Source organism: Colletotrichum higginsianum, chromosome 6 (genome assembly GCF_001672515.1).
Source record: "Colletotrichum higginsianum IMI 349063 chromosome 6, whole genome shotgun sequence".
Taxonomy (NCBI): Eukaryota; Fungi; Ascomycota; class Sordariomycetes; order Glomerellales; family Glomerellaceae; genus Colletotrichum; species Colletotrichum higginsianum.
In genome coordinates, this window is record NC_030959.1 from 1422637 (window position 1) to 1442422 (window position 19786).

At 53.8% G+C, this 19786-nt stretch overlaps 8 protein-coding genes across 8 annotated transcripts; 4 read left to right on the forward strand and 4 right to left on the reverse strand.

The window, feature by feature from the left end:
• Positions 1-501: 501 nt before the first annotated feature.
• On the forward strand, positions 502-2559 carry CH63R_08856 (OphD encodes a permease for phthalate transporter; the record flags this gene model as incomplete). The annotated part of the gene is made up of 9 exons (XM_018303830.1): positions 502-738; positions 792-827; positions 880-936; positions 993-1018; positions 1071-1451; positions 1509-1902; positions 1993-2175; positions 2227-2305; positions 2393-2559. The coding sequence occupies 9 exons, from the start codon at positions 502-504 to the stop codon at positions 2557-2559; spliced, it is 1560 nt and encodes a 519-aa protein (XP_018155853.1).
• An 833-nt stretch (positions 2560-3392) lies between these two features.
• CH63R_08857 (Serine/threonine-protein kinase) lies at positions 3393-4205 on the forward strand (the record flags this gene model as incomplete). Its single annotated transcript, XM_018303831.1, has 1 exon — positions 3393-4205. One exon carries the CDS (start codon positions 3393-3395, stop codon positions 4203-4205), a length of 813 nt encoding a protein of 270 aa, XP_018155854.1.
• A 516-nt stretch (positions 4206-4721) lies between these two features.
• On the reverse strand, positions 4722-7674 carry CH63R_08858 (Nonsense-mediated mRNA decay protein 1; the record flags this gene model as incomplete). The annotated part of the gene is made up of 2 exons (XM_018303832.1): positions 4722-7520; positions 7585-7674. 2 exons carry the CDS (start codon positions 7672-7674, stop codon positions 4722-4724), a joined length of 2889 nt encoding a protein of 962 aa, XP_018155855.1.
• Positions 7675-8509: 835 nt separating this feature from the next.
• CH63R_08859 (Haloacid dehalogenase) lies at positions 8510-9235 on the reverse strand (the record flags this gene model as incomplete). Its single annotated transcript, XM_018303833.1, has 1 exon — positions 8510-9235. The coding sequence occupies one exon, from the start codon at positions 9233-9235 to the stop codon at positions 8510-8512; it is 726 nt and encodes a 241-aa protein (XP_018155856.1).
• Positions 9236-10312: 1077 nt separating this feature from the next.
• CH63R_08860 (TatD family hydrolase) lies at positions 10313-11418 on the forward strand (the record flags this gene model as incomplete). Its single annotated transcript, XM_018303834.1, has 2 exons — positions 10313-10393; positions 10480-11418. The coding sequence occupies 2 exons, from the start codon at positions 10313-10315 to the stop codon at positions 11416-11418; spliced, it is 1020 nt and encodes a 339-aa protein (XP_018155857.1).
• Positions 11419-11568: 150 nt separating this feature from the next.
• Positions 11569-13291, reverse strand: CH63R_08861 (Saccharopine dehydrogenase; the record flags this gene model as incomplete). Its single annotated transcript, XM_018303835.1, has 5 exons — positions 11569-11796; positions 11880-12117; positions 12169-12617; positions 12664-12774; positions 12833-13291. The coding sequence occupies 5 exons, from the start codon at positions 13289-13291 to the stop codon at positions 11569-11571; spliced, it is 1485 nt and encodes a 494-aa protein (XP_018155858.1).
• Positions 13292-14475: 1184 nt separating this feature from the next.
• CH63R_08862 (Beta-xylanase) lies at positions 14476-15469 on the reverse strand (the record flags this gene model as incomplete). Its single annotated transcript, XM_018303836.1, has 2 exons — positions 14476-15086; positions 15136-15469. The coding sequence occupies 2 exons, from the start codon at positions 15467-15469 to the stop codon at positions 14476-14478; spliced, it is 945 nt and encodes a 314-aa protein (XP_018155859.1).
• A 2969-nt stretch (positions 15470-18438) lies between these two features.
• On the forward strand, positions 18439-18938 carry CH63R_08863 (transcription factor RfeG; the record flags this gene model as incomplete). The annotated part of the gene is made up of 3 exons (XM_018303837.1): positions 18439-18564; positions 18619-18666; positions 18729-18938. 3 exons carry the CDS (start codon positions 18439-18441, stop codon positions 18936-18938), a joined length of 384 nt encoding a protein of 127 aa, XP_018155860.1.
• Between the last annotated feature and the right edge of the window lie 848 nt (positions 18939-19786).

Below are 19786 nucleotides of genomic sequence, written 5' to 3' on the forward strand. Positions count from 1 at the left end.
GGTTTAGCCGTACACCGATGTGCTTATGGTGTACTCTAACTCAGGTTGAATTCATTGATTCATTTTATAAAATGACATAATCATTCACAAGGAACATGTTGTGTGCTTTGCCTTCTTTTGGGTTATCCCAGTTGTTGCAGGGGGGAAGGGAACAGCAAGGAGGACTCTGTTGGACGAGGGCCCACCAGCACCAGGCATACGCATCCATGTTGATGTTGGGCTCACACTGTAAAGTCACGGTGTTTTATTCCCTCCTCATTGCGCAACCGCAGTTGCATATCACGAGACCGTCCGTTGCGTGTTCCTACGTGTGTCTTGGGTAGTAACGATGCTGAGGCAAACCCGTGCTGTAGTCTGCCAGCACATGCCCAGACGTAGACAGAACACACTGACGTACGTAGCCATTACCAGTGAATCCAGGCGTGTTAAATAGGAGTCCGTTCTCATTCAGAGATAATTTTTGTGTTGCTTCTGCCTGATTCTAAAATCGTTGTTCTCGCCATGACTTCCAAAACTTCAGAGCCTAGCAGCTCAGACGGCGAAGTCTACGCTGTGGGCGACGAGCTTCCGCCTTCGACCGGCGAGGTGCTTGGTTCCATCGAGCCCCATGTGTTCTCGAATCCTCGCCGTGCGTCGCATTGGCAGCAGATATACGAGAACGCGGCCTATGAGGGAAGGCATCGGTTCGATGCTTCTCTGACGTGGTCTGCCGATGAGGAAAAGAGGCTGAGAAAAAGGGTAGCTACTTCTCACCGCAATCATACATTCAAACTCTTGCTTACAATACTCAGCTTGACTGGAGGATAATGGCATGGGTTTGGGTGATGGTTCGTCAGTTCTCGATAGGTGCGACTTGACGTGTGGCTGATAAATCCCTAGTTCTCAAGTCTCGATCTTGTTCGTAGAAACATCAACCGTGCCGTGTCTGATAACATGGTATGTTTTCCAGGGTGATTTTTGAAAGAGAGGTACCAACAGTCATTTTCTCCCAGCTTGACGACCTTGGAGCGAGCACGAAGTAAGGACATTTCCATCCCCACACCCAGAACTTGTGGCTAATATGTCGACAGCGATTACAACACCGGGAACACGATTTACCTGGTCACCTTCCTCGCCGCTGAGCTGCCTGGCGGTCTGATCAGTAAGAAAGTCGGTCCTTTCCGATACACCCCCACCATCATCATAACCTGGGGCGTCCTGAGCGCCCTGCAGGTGTTGATGAACAGCCGCGCCAGCTTCTGGGCTTTCCGGGCCCTCCTCGGTCTCGTCCAAGGAGGCTTCATACCCGAAATGGTGCTCTACCTGTCGTACTTCTACAAGAACAACGAACTGCCGTTCAAGCTCAGCATCTTCTACACGGTCATCCCGGTCACGCAAATACATGGCGCTTTGCTGGCCGCAGGCTTTCTTGAGATGAGAGGCGTCCTTGGCTGGGCTGGATGGCAATGGCTGTGAGTCGTTCTACCCCTCGCCCCCCCTCAATGAGAAACAACCTGACCTCGACCCAGCTTCCTTATAGAAGGTCTCATTTGCGTGGTCATCGGCCTTGTCAGCTTCTTCGTCATGCCCCCCTCGGTCACCGAGCCTGCTCGCGCGTTCCGGCGCCCCGACGGAACCAACAAATGGTGGACCGAGAGGGAGGAAAAGATCCTGGTGAACCGCACCCTCCGCGACGATCCGACGAAAGGCGACATGAACAATCGCACCGCCGTTACGTTCAAGGGGCTTTGGGGTGCGCTTACAAACTATGACCTGTGGCCCATCTTCATTGTTGGTATCTTCGCGTGGATACCGTTCCAGCCGACGGCGAACTATCTGTCGTTGATATTGCGAGAGATGGGGTACTCAGTTTTTGAGTCAAACATGTTGACGATTCCGAGCTACGTTATCTTCGCCATCAATGTAAGTTCACCAAGCCTGGAATAACAACGTGACAGAAGAAGAGTTTGCGACTCGCCAAAGCATACGAGCTAATTCCTGAATGGCGGACAGGTTGTCGGACTTGGTTGGTTGTCTGAGCGGTTCAATGAGCGATCGATAATCGGATCTTTGAGCAACGTCTGGATGCTCCCTTTCTTCATCGCTCTCGTCTCAATCCCGGACACATCGAGTCCGTGGGTCCGATATGTCCTCATTACCGGCATCAACTCCATCCCCTATGCCCACTCGATCTTGGTAGGAATGACGAGTCGGAACGCTCGCAGCGTCGGTACTCGAGCAGTTTAGACTGCGGTGTACAACATGACTTACCAGATCGGAAGCATCATTGCCGCGAACATCTATCGCGACGAGGACAGACCGCATTGTGAGTATCACCGCGGGGCCGGAGCCTGTGTGGCCGCTACGGTGCCGCTTTCGGAATGAGATCATGACTGACAGATCCAATTTTCAGATTACACTGCCAACAGAGCGTTGATAGGTCTTTGTGTGGCCAATATTCTGCTTTTCATTGGGATGAAATTCTACTACATCTGGAGAAACCGCGTATTGGCGAGGAGGTATGCAGAGGCGTCTGAGGCGGAGAAGCAGACGGCCATTGACATGAGGTTTGCTCATTGAGCAATCAAAACACTATCTGGTACTTTCGAGTGCAGCGAGCTAAGTAATGCCACATCATTTACTCAACAACACAAGGTCTGTTGCTGGCGCTGGAAGCTGGTTTTTCTGGACATTGAGGGATGACCCCTGTCCTCCAGTGAGGCAATGTAGCCAATGATGTGAACGCCGATTGCCGAATCTAGTCTGGACCCCACCTCTAAACAATTGATATCGGGAAAGAGACAACATCAAAACTCTGCCGGCTTTCAACAATAATTGGCCATCTACTTAATTCATTCCTAAGGACCCCTGTGCATTTTCATGCCATGTCTCTCAAATCGTTCAAAAGCTAAAGTAATAGTTGGAGTGGGGTCCTTCGCCGCAATGTGCGGTGACCTCTGGGCGTGGTTTTCGTCTCATCGGCCGTCTCATTGGTCGAGAAGAAGCAGACCAGCTCGTTTTATTTCAGGGAACATGGGACCCTTCAACGCGGGATTTCGATGGGCTGTTGTCTCTGGGCCGGCGTCGTAGTTCATGTGATTATTGAACTTCCCTAACCCATGACGCCAATTGGCGACTTGGTCTTTGACCACCAAGGCTTCGGCCCATGTCGCGCCGGGCCCGCTGGCTGTTCCTTACTGAGCAAAGAGACGCTCTTATGTGAGTGGGAAAGAGCCAGGGACGGCTAGGCTGATTAAGGTCATCCGAAAAGCCAGGCGTTCTCGGTCCATCTGATATTCCAGCCCGGGAAGGTCTCACAACTCTCCAAATCGGACTGTTGCTTTTTCTCTCACCGTCTTTAACCTCTACACATCAGTGAAAATTTATGCGAGGAGCGTCAAGAACACTCAAATATGTCGATGGAAGTGCGTGAGTCTCGAAAGTGCCTTGAAGACATCAGTGGAACTCTACGATTCAAGTATTCAATGCTCCTTCTCCGAAACGACGACAACGAATTCTTCTCGGCGCGATCATCCGATCCACACCCAGCATCTACTGTTCAACTGTGTGAATTGGAAGATGTAAGGCGTATAGCGCCATTGCCTTTTTGCCCACCGGAAGTGATTGTCGCTCCAGAAACACTTGCGAACATGGACGACACTTATGTCAAAAGACCAGACCTACTCCGGTTGGCTACAGCCAACGATTCGCAGGCCTATCTTCTAGAGGAAGTCAGAGTCTGCGAAATAATCAAACGGCACCCACATCCGAATCTTGCAGAGTACCGCGGCTGCGTGCTGTCGGAAGGTCGAATCATCGGCATTTGTTTCAAACGCTACAGAGAAACATTGATGGGAAAAGTCAACCCTGGCCACCTCAACAAAGCCATGCTCATCGAAGCGCCTGAAAGAGCTGCAGTCCGGGAGGAAGCGACTCGTTATCTCCCCAACATACGAGCTGGCCTTCAACACCTACATTCCTTGGGCATTATCCACAACGACCTCAACCCAATGAATGTAATGATCGATGAAAACGATAACCCAGTTATCATAGACTTTGACAGCTGTCGAGTTGTTGGTGCACCGCTGCAAGATGTAAAGCGCACATATGGATGGTACAATCAAGACGTTGGTGTTTCTAGTGAGAGCAATGATACCGAAGCCCTTAAAGAGATACAGGTCTTCCTCGCTGGATCCTCGCCAGGGGACTTAATCTTCTCGATATAGACTTGTTCTGTGACATAGGCACAAGGGACGAAGGGTTTAGTGATGTTAGCAGAAATCTCAATTCAGACCCTAGCCATAAGGGAAGCTCCACGCACGTTGAATATGTGTTACGGCTGCTTGCTTCCAGATGATCGAATCACCGGTATCTGATTCCAACGCTACGGTGGGACATTCATGGAAAGGGTCACTATACTTCACCAGCTGCCTTCTAAAGGGTTTCATCGTAGCAAACAAGGAAGTATTGAGATGAGAACACCTCGTATTTTCTTGTTGTCCTGTCTGTACGAAAGCCTAGGTGTCATGATCTATGTCCACGAGCCAACAATGCTCAACCAATCGAGCCAATGTCCATACCAATCCATCTGACCTCCTCTACCAAGCTACTCCGCTACCTGTGTCATTGGAAACTGCTTCAACCGACCGATCGCCTTAGTTGCCACTGGCCCCCAATGCGCGATGAGCCCTCCTCCCATTGGCAATCTTCCGCGACATGACCGACTTCTTGCAACTCTTGCATTACACAAGTCGATTCTGGCAGGTGACTTGGGTATGACCGAGTTGGCCACAATGGTTGCAACGCAAGCTAGGGCAGTCCTTTTCCTTGTGGCTTGGGTCCTCGCAGTTGCTGCACGATGATACCTTCAAGACAATTCCGAGTTCGGTGGCTTCTGCCAGAATCTGTCCGACCTTGCTGTTCTGGGCTCGTGTAGAGTTGATCATTCCGGCGTTGATGATGAGAATCTCGCATTGCTTTGCTCGAGTCGTGGCCAGGCAGTTGCGGTTTGGGTCAACACAGAATCCGGCCTTGTGCGTCTGCACGTAATCGACAATGACAACGTCTCGCTCTTCGCCCTGAGCAAAGTCAAGGGTCCGGACTTCAATTCTTCGGAAGTGTTCGTCTGAGATTCTCTTCTGGATCCGCTCGTTGTGCAGCTTCTCCCGGTACAGGTCAACCTGTGCCTTGTACAAAGGCAGGATAAGAATACTGGCCATCCTTTTCGAGTCGATCTCTGTCAGCTCCGGGTTTTGCAACATCTTCTTGACTTGATCAAGTACCCATCGCACGTGCGTGATGTTTTTGTATGAGGTCCCATCCAGAGTCGCCCTGGCAAAAGGGATCTGCACGACCACTCGGGTTGAGTACAAAGTGTTTGCCGATGGGGCGAGTAGTTTTCTCATCTCGGCTGCAAATGCAACTGTCGAAGGCGGCCAATTCCAACCCGGGATACCGTTGTTCTGCATGCGGTGTCCGTAATGAATTTTCGACGGCAGCGGGCGAAGGTTGCCCCGAAGGCGATGAGTGATGTCCAACCAACCCAGCTCGACACCGGCCAAGACTGCTCTCTCGAGTAGAGACAAAGACATTTGTCTGATGAATGGATTGTCCGTTGCCTTAGAATCCTCACCGACGTAAGGCTTGAGCTGCGCTGTATCTCCCAGGAAGAACCAAGCATGAGGCTGGTAGTGAGCAATACTGATGAGTGAGCCAAGTTCGGATTGCCGTGCAGCTTCGTCTGTGAACACCAGTTCGGCCTTAAAACGTCGTACCGTTACATTGGCAGAGACAACCGAAGTTGTGCAAATAATGCCCTTGAAGTCCGAGAGCATGTCGTGAAAAAGTTCCTTGACTAAGATTCGAACCTCCCTGAGCTGATCGTCACTCAGACTGCCATCCTGTTCGCTGATGATGAGAATATCCTGAAGATCGCGGTACTTCTCGATGTGCGTCTGGTAGTAAGCCATGGCGGCGGTATCTGCGGACACATTGGTTGACCGAATTCGCTTGGAGCGACTCTTGTTCTGCTGGTTCAAGTCGTAACCCATTCTCTCAAGCTGATAAGCGGTAAGGAACTGGTGTGCTCGGCCTTTCAAGTCTTCCTTCCCTGACTCCGTATCCATTTCTTTGATCTCTCCTTGAGCTTTCTCTTCGTCGAAGTACTGGTAAGAGGTGCCAAGGCCGAGAGCAAGAGCACGAGTGACAGACTTGACCTCAAAGTCCAAACTGTACAGACGCATGATGACTGGGGCACCTTCCAGACCCAATTTTTCAAAATAATCTTGAAACTTATTGGCCATGTCGTCCACTGCCTGGTTGTTCGGAGCAAGATACAATGCTGGAACGGGCTTGGCGGCTCCTTGTCCGAAGATGCATGCTGCAATAATGAACTTGATCAGTTCGGTTTTTCCAGACCCAGCGACTCCTGAAATAAAGGCCAAGCCAGCAGGCAGGTCATTGAGTCGACTGATGACCGATTGCTTGGCTGAGTCCAGCTTCAGGTACTGCGAGACAATTTGCTCGGGACATTCAGACAACGCCGATTGATTGCCGTCCGACTGAGTAAGTGCGAGGAGGACTGGGAACTTCTCCAGAAAGTTGACGGAGCGTGTTCTCACATTACGTTTGAACGCCTGCAAATACCGGAAAGCCTCGACGCTTTGATCTCCAATGAGTGCGGTTTTGGTGGATGCAGGATTGTGAAGCGCATTGACGGCGGACACCTCTGCTTTGTTTGCGGCACCGACAATCTGGGTGACCAAGTACTGGTCCTCGTTGCGAAAACGCACCAGTGGGTCCTGCCTGGGAAGTCCCCGAGGAAGGGTGGCCCTGGGGACGTGTTCGAGAGGCATATCGTGACTTTCAGCGCTTTTTGGAAACCATTGGGCCATCTGATCTTCAGTCCGATCCGTTCTGTGTGCTAATTCGAACACGTTGTTCAGGGTCTCCTCCCACTGTTTTCCACCTCGGAGGAAAGGCTTGACGAGCAAAAGGTCGATTTGGATGATACCTTTGGGGTCTTGGGACTGAAGGCTGTTGATCAGAGCAGTCAAATCGTCGTATCGGCTCCCGTGGCGAACATTTCCTTCTTTGCGTTCCTCGGCCTTGTCGAAGCCCTGCACCAGGAGGCGTTGCAGGGTTGACATGTTGAAAGTGATCTGGGATGTCTCGAAAGAGACCTTGATCAGATCGAGGCACGCCACAGCTTCTGGGCTGTGCTGCTTCAGCGCCTTCGCTCGATCGTCGAGAGACAAGCAGCCTGCCGTGATGCTTTCCATGTCTCGGAAGTAGATGAGGGCCTCTGCAACCTGGGTGTCAGGCAGGCCTGCCTCGTAGAGATGAAATTCGAGCTTCAAGTACTTGTACATCAGTGGCGAAATAGTCTCTTTGGAGACTTTGAGCTTAACCGAAATGGTTTCTTTGCCGCATTCGCCAAGCTTCTCTGCGTTCTGTGCAGAAGGTGTCGACTTCCATTTCAGATTCCCGTTCGTAACCGTGAGCAGACAATCCATGGAGATCAGTGTGTCCAAATGCGTCCACTGAGACAAAATATTAGATGCCGTATGCAAAAAGATGATATACCGGATGAGTTGCGCAACTTACGTCGATGTTGTATTCGACTTGTTCGTCGACCTGACCATGCCAGAAATCACCTGGCAGGGTGCCATTGCCGTTGCTGTCTTCAAACTCCATGCTCAACTCTATAAGATGAGATTTTCAGCTTCAACGTGGGTTGGGGGCGGGCTTTTGTAGAAGGGGAAGAAATCCAACCTCTCAGACACAGTTCTCAAGTTGGATGGTTTGCAACAAGGAGAAGAAGAAGAAGAGAAAGAAGAAAAAGGAAAGAGGAAATTTAAAGAAGCAAAAAGAGGGAAGTAATCCAACCTCTCAGACACAATTCTCAAGTTGGATGGTTTGCAACAAGGAGAAGAAGAAGAAGAGAAAGAAGAAAAAGGAAAGAGGAAATTTAAAGAAGCAAAAAGAGGGAAGAAAGGGAAGGTACAAGGGCAGGTGACAAAACTGCAGGAGCTGAAATGGAAGGAGGAAGGAGGCAGAAGACGCAACTGCCCAAAAGGTGGTTTGCAAGCTGCGCTGGGTACGTACTAGACAAGTTGCTACTTATCTGCCTACCTACCTACCTAAGGTACCTAGGCGGTACCAGGCCTTAGCAGCTTCTAGCTGCAACAACCTAGGTAGGTAGCTTCAACAGACTTGCTGTAGCAGGTTGCAGTCAAAGCAGCGAGCAGTGTACGTGCAGGGACTGATGGACCTTCTTGCATGTACGGTCCACAGTGGGTCATTGGTGTCAACTGGTTCTTGTCTCCGGGCGTTCTTTCACCGTTATATCACAAACAGGGTGACTGTGCTGGGGGTAAAGAATACACCGAAATGCAATTTAACAGTGTGTGTGTTATTGGATTTCCAGACCATTCTGTTCCAGGTACCTTATCACCACTATGAGTTTCCATAGAGCAAGCATAGGGGGTGCTTTCTCTGTTCTGCTACACAGGCCAACTTTGCCACCTATTCAAAACAACAGTTTCTCGTAAGCGTCCGCCATCTCGCCCAGAGTGTCAAATTTCCAGTCATAAACCTCGTAGTTTCTGTTCCCCATGACCGCACCAGGCCGCACGATCCACGACGATTTGATCCCCGCCTCCTTTGCCGGGTGGTGGTCGTGGAACTGGCTCTGCGCCGTCTGCAGCACCTGCTCCTTCTCGACGCCGAAGGCTTCCTTGACCTTGCGCAGCATGTAGCCAAAGTTGCGCTGGTCGGGCTTGTAGGAACCGACGTCCTGGGCCGTGATGACCAGATCGAAGGGGACTCCTTCGAGGGGCCCGGAGTTGGTGCCGGAGAAGGACTCGCGGTCGACGTTGGAGAGAACTACGAGCTTGTAGTATCTTCTCAGGCGGCGCAGAGCGTCAACCGAGTCTGGGAAGGCGGGCCAGCGACTGACCGAGTCTCCAAAGGCCTTGGAGGCCTCTGGAGTCGGCACGGCCAGTCCCAGCTTCTCGGCTATCTGAGGGTGGATTGTGGTGAGGAGCTCAGAGTACAGGAGATCCGGAGTTTGGGTTTGCTGTTTGGCCTCAAGCTCGTGGTACACTTCCAAGAGGTGCTTTCGAGAGAAGCCGGACTCGGTACGCTTGTTTTCGTCGAGGAGGGGCTGCAACGCTGCCAGCATACCGCTCTCCCAGTCAATCAATGTGCCGTAGACATCGAAGGTGAGAACACGAAAGTCCTTGAGGCTCGTCATGGTTTCAGAACAGCGCTGCTGGTGCTGGCTGTCGTTGAAATGGCGGATATGGTTGCAGGTTGGAGACCGTGAGTGTCCACTTGGTTTGAGGTAGAATCACTAGCTTTAAATGCTGGCAGAAGAAGATCGTAGGGGCCTGAGGAGTTGATGGGTTTGAAGCCAAACGTATCTGTATTTGTGAGCTCTGAACGTATGAGGCTGAAGTGGTGACAAGGATAACCTCCGCTCGGAAGGGCGTAACATGTAATGGGTACGTATTGCTGATCCGCGGACCCCGCCCCGATCGGGTGGCCGTATCCGGCCGATCAAGCGGGCACGGTGGCTAAGCGCGGGTAGCACCGGCCCGGCGACCGTCACCGTGACCGGCCCGGGCTCCTAATGATCTGTGCCACATCGGTAGATCTGGTCAACCATGTGTTCCGGCCTTGGCTTCGCATTGTAGATGTTAGTGCTAAATTCTGGGTTGCTTACTTGCAACGATTCTTGTGAGGGCTCTCTGTGGTGCAATGTGTTTTCTCGAAAGCTACCGCGAACTCAACTTGGTTGAGGACGCCCGGGCCGGATATCCCCATGTCAACATCAAAGTTCCCGTGAAACTCCCCAATCTGTGCATTGCCGCAGAAGTACATGTGTTGTGTGGATTAAATGCCGTGATCAGTGGTATGTTTTCGCCAGGCCTGTCCCGTGCAGCCGCATAACTGGGTCTCATTGCTGAGCGACATTTGCTGCTCCATGTCACTATCCTTCATCAGAAGCCGAGGGTGTACGTCGAAGCAGGCTTTCCCGTCGCCTGGAATCGATGGCCCCCAATCCCGGTCATGGCACCTGCCCCGGCCGAGTCCAAGTCCGGCCGCCAAGATATACGCTCCACTAGTCTAACTGTTATCGAAGCGGGGGGGGGGGGAGGGCTATGTGGGGGAACACTGCTTGACAGCGCGACAGTCGCCATCAAAATGTCTCAAGGGCCGAAATGTGTATGGTGACTAGAATGCTCTGCTCATGAGAGAAACATCTCCTTAGAAACTGCATATTCCATCCGATATTCCAGCCAAAAGCTTCCGGGATAGACTATCTGAAATGGCACCGGAACCGGATCTGCTGGCTGGCTTCCCGGCAGAGGCCCCGGCGAGACCAACCGCCAAACTCCGCTTCGCAGACGTGAGAGACCCCCCCCCCCCTTTCTTAGCCCCCCGAGCCTCATGCATGCAACAACCGACAACGATGAGCTGACTCGCCCATCCCAGGTCGCAGTCACGGCAACGGCCAAGGACTTCGCGGGCTTCTACCGCGGCAAGCAGTACCATCAGCCGGACTTCGACGCCGTCCTCGACCGCGCCCTAGCCGCCGGGGTCGAGAAGGTGATGCTGACGGGCATGTCCCTCAGCGACGCGGAGACCAACCTCGCCATAGCGAGGTCGCGGCCCGCGGGGACCTGTTTCGTCACCATCGGCATCCACCCGTACCACGCAGCCGAGCCGGACGCCGAGAAGGGCGGCGAGGACGAGCATTTCAGGAGGCTGGCGCAAGCGGTACGGGATGCCCTGGAACCCACGACGGAAGGGGCATCTCAGTCGGCGTTGGCCGCCTTTGGCGAGCTTGGTCTCGATTACGACCGCCTTAACCACGCCTCCAAGGAGGCCCAGGTCCGCACTTTCAGACGCCAGCTCGACCTGTTCGTCGAGGCCAAGTTCGACCTTCCCTTATTCCTCCACTGCCGCGCCGCGTTCGACGACTTCGTCGACATCATCGGACCGTATCTCCCGAACCTGCCCCGCCGGGGTCTGGTCCACTCCTTCGTCGGCACCGCGGCCCAGATGAAGGCCCTCGTGGACATGGGATTCGACGTCGGCGTCAACGGCTTCAGCCTGCAGGATAGAGGGGGCCTGGAGATGGTGCGTGACGTGCCGCTGGGCCGGTTGCAGATCGAGACGGACGCGCCCTGGGGCGAGATCCCCGCGGGCTCCGGCGTCGGGAAGCGGTATCTGGCGAACGCGCCGGCCGCGGCGCAAAGCAAGAAGAAGGACAAGTTCGAGATGGGGCTGATGGTGAAGGGGAGAAACGAGAGCTGCGCGATGGACAGGGTGGCTTACGTCGTGGCTGGGTTGAAAGGGTTGAGCGTTGAAGAGGTCGCGGATGCTGCTTGGAGGAATAGTATCAATATGTTTGGGCTCGGCGAGAGATGAACCAGGTTTATGAGTGCAGTGTGGATGAAAGAATGGATGCCGTTCTATCGACTCTATCGACTCTATCGACTTAGAACTTGCTTTGGGATCGCGCTAGAACTACTGAATTTGTGATCAAAGATTTTAGTCATAAACTTCTGTAACGTCGACTCACTCGACAGTCTTTTCGACCAGCTTGATGCCCTCCTCCTCAAGCTTTTTGCGGATGGGGTCGCAGATTTCGGCCGAGTAAGGTGCCAACACCCCGCGCACATTGAGAGCTGGCTCGCCATCGAGCAGCAGCTGGGCAGCGATACCACACGTAACGCCCACCGATCTAGCCATGGCAGAATGCCCATCAGGATCCCCCAGAAGCTCCAGGGTCGAGGTAATTGTCTCCTGAATACGCATCCCTCGTCAGCATGGCTTGTCGCACAATCGCGGAACGAGGGTCGTCGGTCCGAGGTTTCAGTGTTACTTACTCGCCTCCCGCCACGCCACTCGACGACAAACCTGTGCTGGAGCATGACCAAGTCCCGTTCACCGGGCTGGAAACTCATGAGCCGCTCGAGTTCGACACAGAGGGTATCGAGGAGGTTCCCGCGGAGGGCCGCCGGCTTGTCGGAGAAGAGCCCGATCCATCGAAGGCCGTCGATAATTCTATGCCTCTCTTCGTCGTCGGAGAACCCGCATAACTCATCGATGCGCGAGACGAGAGATCTACACTCGGTAAGCAACAATGAAATGTAACAAGACGAACCGACCACTCACTCCTCGTTCATCTCAGCAGCACCAATCGCGCGCCCAAACACCTCCCTCAGCGTCAACTCACCGCCCTCCTCCGCCAACCACGACCTCGGCCGCGCGTCCAGCCACCCCAGCTTCACCAGCGCTGCCACAAACGCCGGGTTTCCCTCGTACCGCAGCGACCCACGCACGACCGTCTTCGCCTCGGGGATCCCGTAGAACCGTCGAAACGGCACCGAATCGCGGTTCGGATACGCCACAAACGAGTAGCCGTCGACGACGTGATACGGCTTTGCTTGGGCCATGAGGTCCCGGTTGGGGACCTTGATCACTTCGCCATCTTGAAGGTATGAGGCGGCGTTGACCTGCGAGAGAAGGGCGCCACGCGGGGACCAGGAGAACTTGAAGCGGAGCGGGTTATCCGCACACTCCGGGGCCGGGAGGCCGCCGCAGTAGGAGTGGAACTCCTTGATCTACCGTTCTTTCGTCAGCCTTTTGAACCGGCTCTTTGGAGAGTACCTCCTTGAGTAGTGAATGAATACTTGCCTTTCCGCCTTTCCTGTGCACCTCGTCGATGGTCTTGATGGCGTACAAGTGGTCCACGCCTAAGGAGTTACTGTAAGTCAAGTCCTCCAGAGCAGTGTGGAAAGATAAGAGGGTGGTGTGTCTTGCCTGGATCAACGCCAACTTCGTTCAGCACGGTGATCCCCGCCGCCTCGACCTCACTCTCCAGCTCCCTGATGGTCTGAGACACATAGCTTGTCGTCACGACGTGCGTCTTGCCCCTGATTCCGGCATTAATCACGGTCGGGTGGTGCACGAAGGGGACTAGGGATATGACCAGGTCGTGGGTCGCTACGTGGGCGTCGAGTTCCGTGGAGGCGACGTCAAGGGCAATAGCCGTGGCTTGGGGATGGTTCGACGCCAACGTCTGAGCGGTGGAAAGAGTTCGGCAGGCTGTATTCGGGATGTTAGCTGCCAGAAACAATAGTTTAGAGAGAAAGAGAGAGAGAGAGAGAGAGTGTGTGTGTGTGAGGACGGGATTTATACCGATTGTCAACTTGTTCTTCTCGTTTCGCAGGAGATATTCGACACATGGCTTGGCCACCAATCCGCTGCCGAGGACAAGGATCTTCTTTTCTGACATTTCGGTTGACAATAGGTGAATCTGGACCTGGGTAGAGATTCTCGAAGAAAAGAAGGGCGAACAATCGACTCGTACATGTATATTGTTGGAAGTGAAAGAATACAACCTCGACCGACTCATGTGAGTCCCAGTTGTCATCCGCACAATGTTCCACCGACAACACCTTGTTGGCCATGAGTCATCCGGCGAACTGTTTCAACAGCTGTCCATCAACTATGATGTGCTCGATGCTAGCAGCAGGTATCAAATCAAAAGTGGACACTCGACTTTATTTCCGGAAACACACCTCAGCCGCCGAGGAGGAAACAATAATAGACTGCACGTGGTGGACCGGTCTGGACCTGTGCCACAGCCATGAGAGATATGTATGGTTCTCACAACGTAGATTGTAGGGTTGTATAATTGAGAGTGAAATGCGACTTTGGGGTCCCTTGAGCTTGAGTTGGCTGCTCGACAGGCCACAAACAACCCTGCCCGGGTACCGTTGGACAGGTCGCATCGACACTAAGCTTTTATCCATTCTCCTCTTACAAGCATTGATGATACCAAGGGTTCAGCACCGTACAGCTGCTTCCAGCCGCACACCTCGTTGGCCCCAGGTGGTTCGAGCCTCCGCACTGTCCGTACTTAGTCTGCGTGGCCTCGGGCGCCGGAGGCGATGTTGTCGACGTGCTCCGCGACAAGGTGGTCAAGGAGCTAGTCGTGGAGCGGGCCGTCGATGTGGCTGTCGGCGGCGGAACCCAGACCGTAATGGTCTCGATCACGGTGTCGATGTTCGTGACCGTCACGACCTGGGTGGTCCAGCTGGACACGATAACCGTCACGGTGGAGCCTCTGGCCGAGGACGATGACGGAGCTTGGGTTATCGAGGAGGATCGAGTCGAGATCTGTGTCACGTAGCTGGTGATAGTTGAGATGGTTCGAGACGAAGTTACTGTTCTTCGTCTTAGTATCAACATGTCCAAGATAGCCAATCCGGCAGTTGGTAAACTTGAGTCCTACCTGTGGTAACACTTGTCGATGTCGTGGGTCGCGCACTACTACTAGCCCGAACCGCCGCAGCGCTCGAGAACAGGTTGACAAGGCCCGTGTAAGCCGGTTTCTTCTGAAGATTGCTATTCCAGAGACAGGCATCCCCTTGACCAGGAAACGTTTGCGGAACCCAAGAATACTTGTTGGCGCAATCAGCTCTCGGATCCCGCACGTCGCGAAGGAAGAGGTCTCACCTGGTCAGCAAAGTCCCACACCGTGATCCCGATGCACTTGGGCGTATCGAGGCACGCTTGCGCAACGGTCTGGTAGTCCCGACTCTGCTGTTGCCGGTCCGCGTCGGATGCAGGGAGTCGCGGATGTCGGATGTCGAGCTCCGTGTATGCAACCTCGTCCACCAGGGCCGCGAACCCGGTGAGCACCGTCTTCAGGTTCGTCAAGCTCGGTGTTTGGCCCACGATGAAATGGGCTTGCAGACCGACACCGTCGACCCTCGCGCCGGCGGCCTTGATGCTGCGCACGATGTTGAGAGCTTCGTTATACTTGGCACCTGGGTTCTCAATGTTGTAGTCATTGTAGTACAGCTTCGCGTCCGGGTCAGCGGCGGCAGCGGCTTGGAAGGCGAGAGGGATGAAATCTTTGCCGAGGGCGCGGTACATAGGGCTGTTGCGGTAGGTGCCGCTATCCTCGAGAGCTTCATTGACGACGTCCCAGGCATAGCACTGGCCTTTGTAGTGGCCGGCGACATTCTGGATGTGGGTCTGGAGCACCCTTGTCATGGCGTCGCGTCCGTTGATGTTGTTGACTGTTGATTGTCAGCGGTCAGCGGTGGATGGTTCAGGTTCATGACATACCCCAGCTGGGCAGCTGGCTATGCCACACAAGGGTATGGCAACGAAGGATCTGGCTGGCCTGTCGCGCCCTGTTGGTGACGGCATCGCCGTTGGCGTAGCTGAACTGGCCTTGGGCGCGCTCAGTGGAATCCCACTTCTGCCCGTTCGCTGGGGTAACTTGACCGAACTCATTCTTGTTCGAGGCGATGTTCATGTACGCCTGATTGTTGAGCCCGGGGTTATCGACAGCTGTGCCAAAGTACTTGAACCCTGCTGCAACAGCGAGCTGATGTAGTTGTGCGCTGACAGTAGCACATGCAACCAGAACGATCGTGAGAACACTGGTTGGGTGCATCGTGATAGTTGCTTGTGTTGCTCAAGCTTCGCAGAAGACTTTTGACGCACTTCCAAGAGCGCGGCTTCGGTGCGGCATCACGGGAGACAATATAATAGTGTCGTGTAGGACTTCTTGCGAGCCACTACTTGGGATGACTTCAGGCAGAATGAACACCGTCCCGGCTGTGTTGATGACTTAATATGGAACAACAATGAGATGGTTGCATGGAGATAGAGCCTGAGATTGCGGACCATGGATTGGCATTGTGTTCTCTAGTTCTGGTGAGGGGACGGTGTTCCGGTTGGATCTTAACGCCCCAAGAGTATCGACCTGATAGGACTGACGGGCTTCCTGAGGATTTGCAACACGCTCTTGTCCCAAGGAAGCCATTGCGAGAAGCGGAGTTGGAGAGGCAGGTTGTGAGGTCGCCAAGTTAGTCCCCCGTGTAGACTCAATCTGGCTAGATCCATAATGTTGTTCCACTAACGTCTCGCTCTGCGAAGAGACTTGTACGTGTTGGCACACGACTGCAACCAAGCACTGATTAGGCTGAATAAGACGCGAATGTACGGTTCGGCTGTGAGGCTATTTGGCTCAATAGCCAAATCACATTCGCAACAATGTGATGATGCATTCAAGGTGGGTCCTGTGGTCGTTTCTGAGTGATTCTCCAAGGAAAGGAAAACCAAGGAGCCTATGAAGGATAAACTGTCGACTGCGTGGCCCCGGTAAAGCTATCAAGCTTTTGATCGGGACGAGCAAGAGGCTCTGTCAGCTCCGTAGAACCAAAGTGGGCTGGACACCCGGATGATTCAAATACAGCAAGGCGTCCGGGACGTGCAAAAAGCCAGGCGCTGAAAGGAGTTGGGCTGATTGGAGTCATTCAGACCAGCAACTTCGACTTGGCAGCGAGACAAGCTACCTTGCAATGATTACTGACCAAAGCTGGCCTGCCCTTGACTTTCCCGCAACTGTGCCCAGCAGCGCGGTGTAGCTGGCTCATGCTAACTAAGGCGATCAGTGAAAGCCTCGATCCTCCAGCAACGTTCAACTCTGCCGGAGTCCGCACGTGCAGCTGTCCGTTCTTTAAAAGAAGCCTCGATTAAGGGGAGCGGCTGGGGATCCATTAGAGGACCGGGTGGTTGCTCGCCTCGAGGGCATCTTCCAACATTTGCTTTACGCGGCGTTGCATTGTTTCGGCGTGCAATGCGATGCAGCCCGTATCATCGTACGCGCTATAGATCGACTACTTCATTCCTTCTTCTGCTTATCAGTATGCCATGGAGCAAATACTGACGACATATTTTCGCCTCGTTTTAGTCCCCTCGTTCTTTCGTGTCATCCCCCATGAGGTTTACCTAGAGGAGCATGGAAGACAACGAGGACCCAGGGGTAACAGCAGCCTTGGAGACAGACAAGGATGCCGAGAATGGAGTAGGAGAGAAATCGATGGAGGCGGCGTGTGATACTGGCTGTCGCTCGTCTGTCGCTCGTACTAGGCTCAATGGCCTGAGCATCTTTGCGTGCCCACCGGTGCCGGCATCCCAATGCAGGCTACAGAGACCATGCGTTCCGCTCGTCGTGAGGCGATATGACGATCGTTAAACTCGCGAGATCCCTGCTATGTAAGAAAGCCTCAGTTTCGGTTGTGGAGGATGTGATGCCAGTCGGGCCTTGTGTTGCTATTTCGGAGCAGCCAAGGTGACGGTGCAGGAATGCAGATGAAATGCAGCTGGGAATTGATCGTACACACCCACTTAGAATAGAAATGGACTGGACCGTTGTCGATTACTGTTCATCGGCAGTTTGAGGACCGACCGATCCGGAGGTGACGGCGTCGATCAGGGCAGCCTCGGGTTTCCAACACTTCGGGACCAACACAGAAGAAACGGAAGGGTCCAGGGTTCGTCCGCATCGTTGAAGAACCCGAGATCCTAGTTATATACAATCCCGGCTAGCAAGCGAGTGGGCGCCCCCCTTCTTTCCTTCCCCGCACGGCCGACTCGAAGCCGGAGGCGACGATCGCCATGATCAGCGCACTTGGCCTCCAGTGACCATCATCCGCCTTACGCCCTTACCCTACCCACCAGGTCCATCTGTGAAAGGGACGAGCCCGAAAGAGCGCAGCACTATGCTGGGAAGCCACGAGGAGGAAGGCTCCATTCCAGCGTGTCCGGGGATGACAATGGGCGAGGAGGGACGGGGGAAGGACCTGCAGAAACTGCAGTCTAGTCCCGTCACTGGATCTGGCAGCAGATGGACCCCGTCGTCGAGAAGTGACTGACGAATGGTAAGCACCCAACGCGCCGTTCAATGACGAGGTTAAATGCGAAAACCGACGACACAATTTCGTGGATGGGTTGTTCCGACGCAATGTGCAATGTCCGAAGGTGATTCGTAGTGGCAGAGAGGTGGGATTACTGCGGGTGCGCGAGGCGGACCGTCATGGGGTTTGCCGCCGTCCGCCTCACTTTGCTCATCTCCTGCAGGCTCACCACCCCCGACTTGTAAGGTGGAACATGCGTGCACGCACGCACGCACACACACACACACACATACATCCAGAGGGATGGATGGATGGATGGATGGATGGGTTCTCACCTCCTGATGAGCACCGACACAGCAAGCGAGTATGTGTGGCGTTCGTCCTTGCATGCAGGCATTCCAAAGGCAGGTTCTGACGACTGAGAGCCCGAAGCGGTGAAGAAGCCGACAATAGCTGTTCCCTTTCGAGGCAAGTCACCAAAAGTGCTCTTTTTGTCTTTCTTATGGCCTTGGAAACTCGTAATCTCGACTCTTTGTTGCGGCGTACGAGGATTGGCGATTGGCGCAGCCCCGGAGCATCGCGTAGGGGCAACCCGCCAGGATAAATACCGTCTCATTCCTCCTAATCATCATAGCTTCTTGACAATTCGAGCCATTTTTTGCCTTGAATCAGGTTCGCGTGAGGGCAGACAAATCGCATTTCCCATGTCCCGGCCGTTGCCATGTCTTCTTCAACAGAGATGAACAGGTACTGGATCCCCCGGTTGGACATCCACAAGAAGATCATCACTCAGGAACTTCCCTACTATCTCGGGCCCGATGCAACCGTCAGGCCGTACACAAACGAGGTGTGAAGAGCTCTCGTCCGAGGTGATTGAGAACACCTCTCACAACATCTACAGGGAGAAGATGGGTTCCTCATCACTACCCCAGGCCCTTGCCTGACCGACGTGAGCTTGCCATCCGGTCTCTGTCTTTGCAGTGGAGCATATTTCGCTGATCGTCTTCCTAGGAGCAAATCGACGACATTTGCAGAAAGTCCAAGGAGATTTGGGAGCGGCAGGCGGCCATACGAGCGCAAGAAGCGGACAAGCCACTCAAAAGGCCGCTGCACCAGCCGGTGGTGATATCTCGAGGGTCGAATGATTCGTCGCGGAGGAGACACGAAGCTCACCGAAGCCACGAGCGACACCGACGGTACGACGACAGGCGGCGTGAATGAGCCGGAGCAGCTCCAAGCTTGGTAGCGCTGGCCATTTGTGATCGAGATCTCTCAGATTGGGTCAGACATTTTCGGCTCTAAGCGTGAACACTAAAGGCGTTGCAGGCGGCCGGGTTGGCCCTTTGATGCATGATGGGAGGGATTTGTGGGATTCGATGATTCGAGGCGTGCAGTGATGGAAGGTCGTGTTTCTCTAGTGAGGGGAAGCGTGTGAGTGGCCTCGTTGATGGCCGCAGCGGACAGTGGACCCAACAGAATAATCGTTGTTTGACTGGCCGGGCAACAGAGGCGAGACGAAGCGGCAGAACAAACATCTGTTTGATTGGGAACGGGCAGAACTATGTGCCGTGGAATCGTCCAGCAGCAGTCCGCCATCTGGCAAAGCTTTTGAGGAGGACCCAATGGTAACGACCGGCCCTCCGGCGCGCGACCTTTCTCGCTCCCAATAGGTATGCGCATGCGGAAGCGTTGTGAGAGGCGCGCAGCTAAAGTGCAGCGCCAGCGGGATGCAGCCAACTAGTCTTTCCTCGACCAGATACCCAATTGTGCATGTTTCTCAGTTCCCAAATAGACAAGATGCATTAGAATTGGACCAAGTTATCGTTGCAGGAGAACGGCATGCATTGTCCTAGGTTCTGTGTAAGAGACCCTTCAGTCGGGACGCCAATGTCCAGGGCTGTACTATACTCCGAACGGGCCCATATCCGGCTTCAAAGATTGGATAGTGAATTCATCACCAGCCGGGAAAAATCAATCCTTATCGAAGTCCGGTAATTCGTGGTTTTGGCGACGAATCGAACGGCCTGGAAGCTGCCTGGCTGCGGTGATGAGCATGACGAGCATAATGC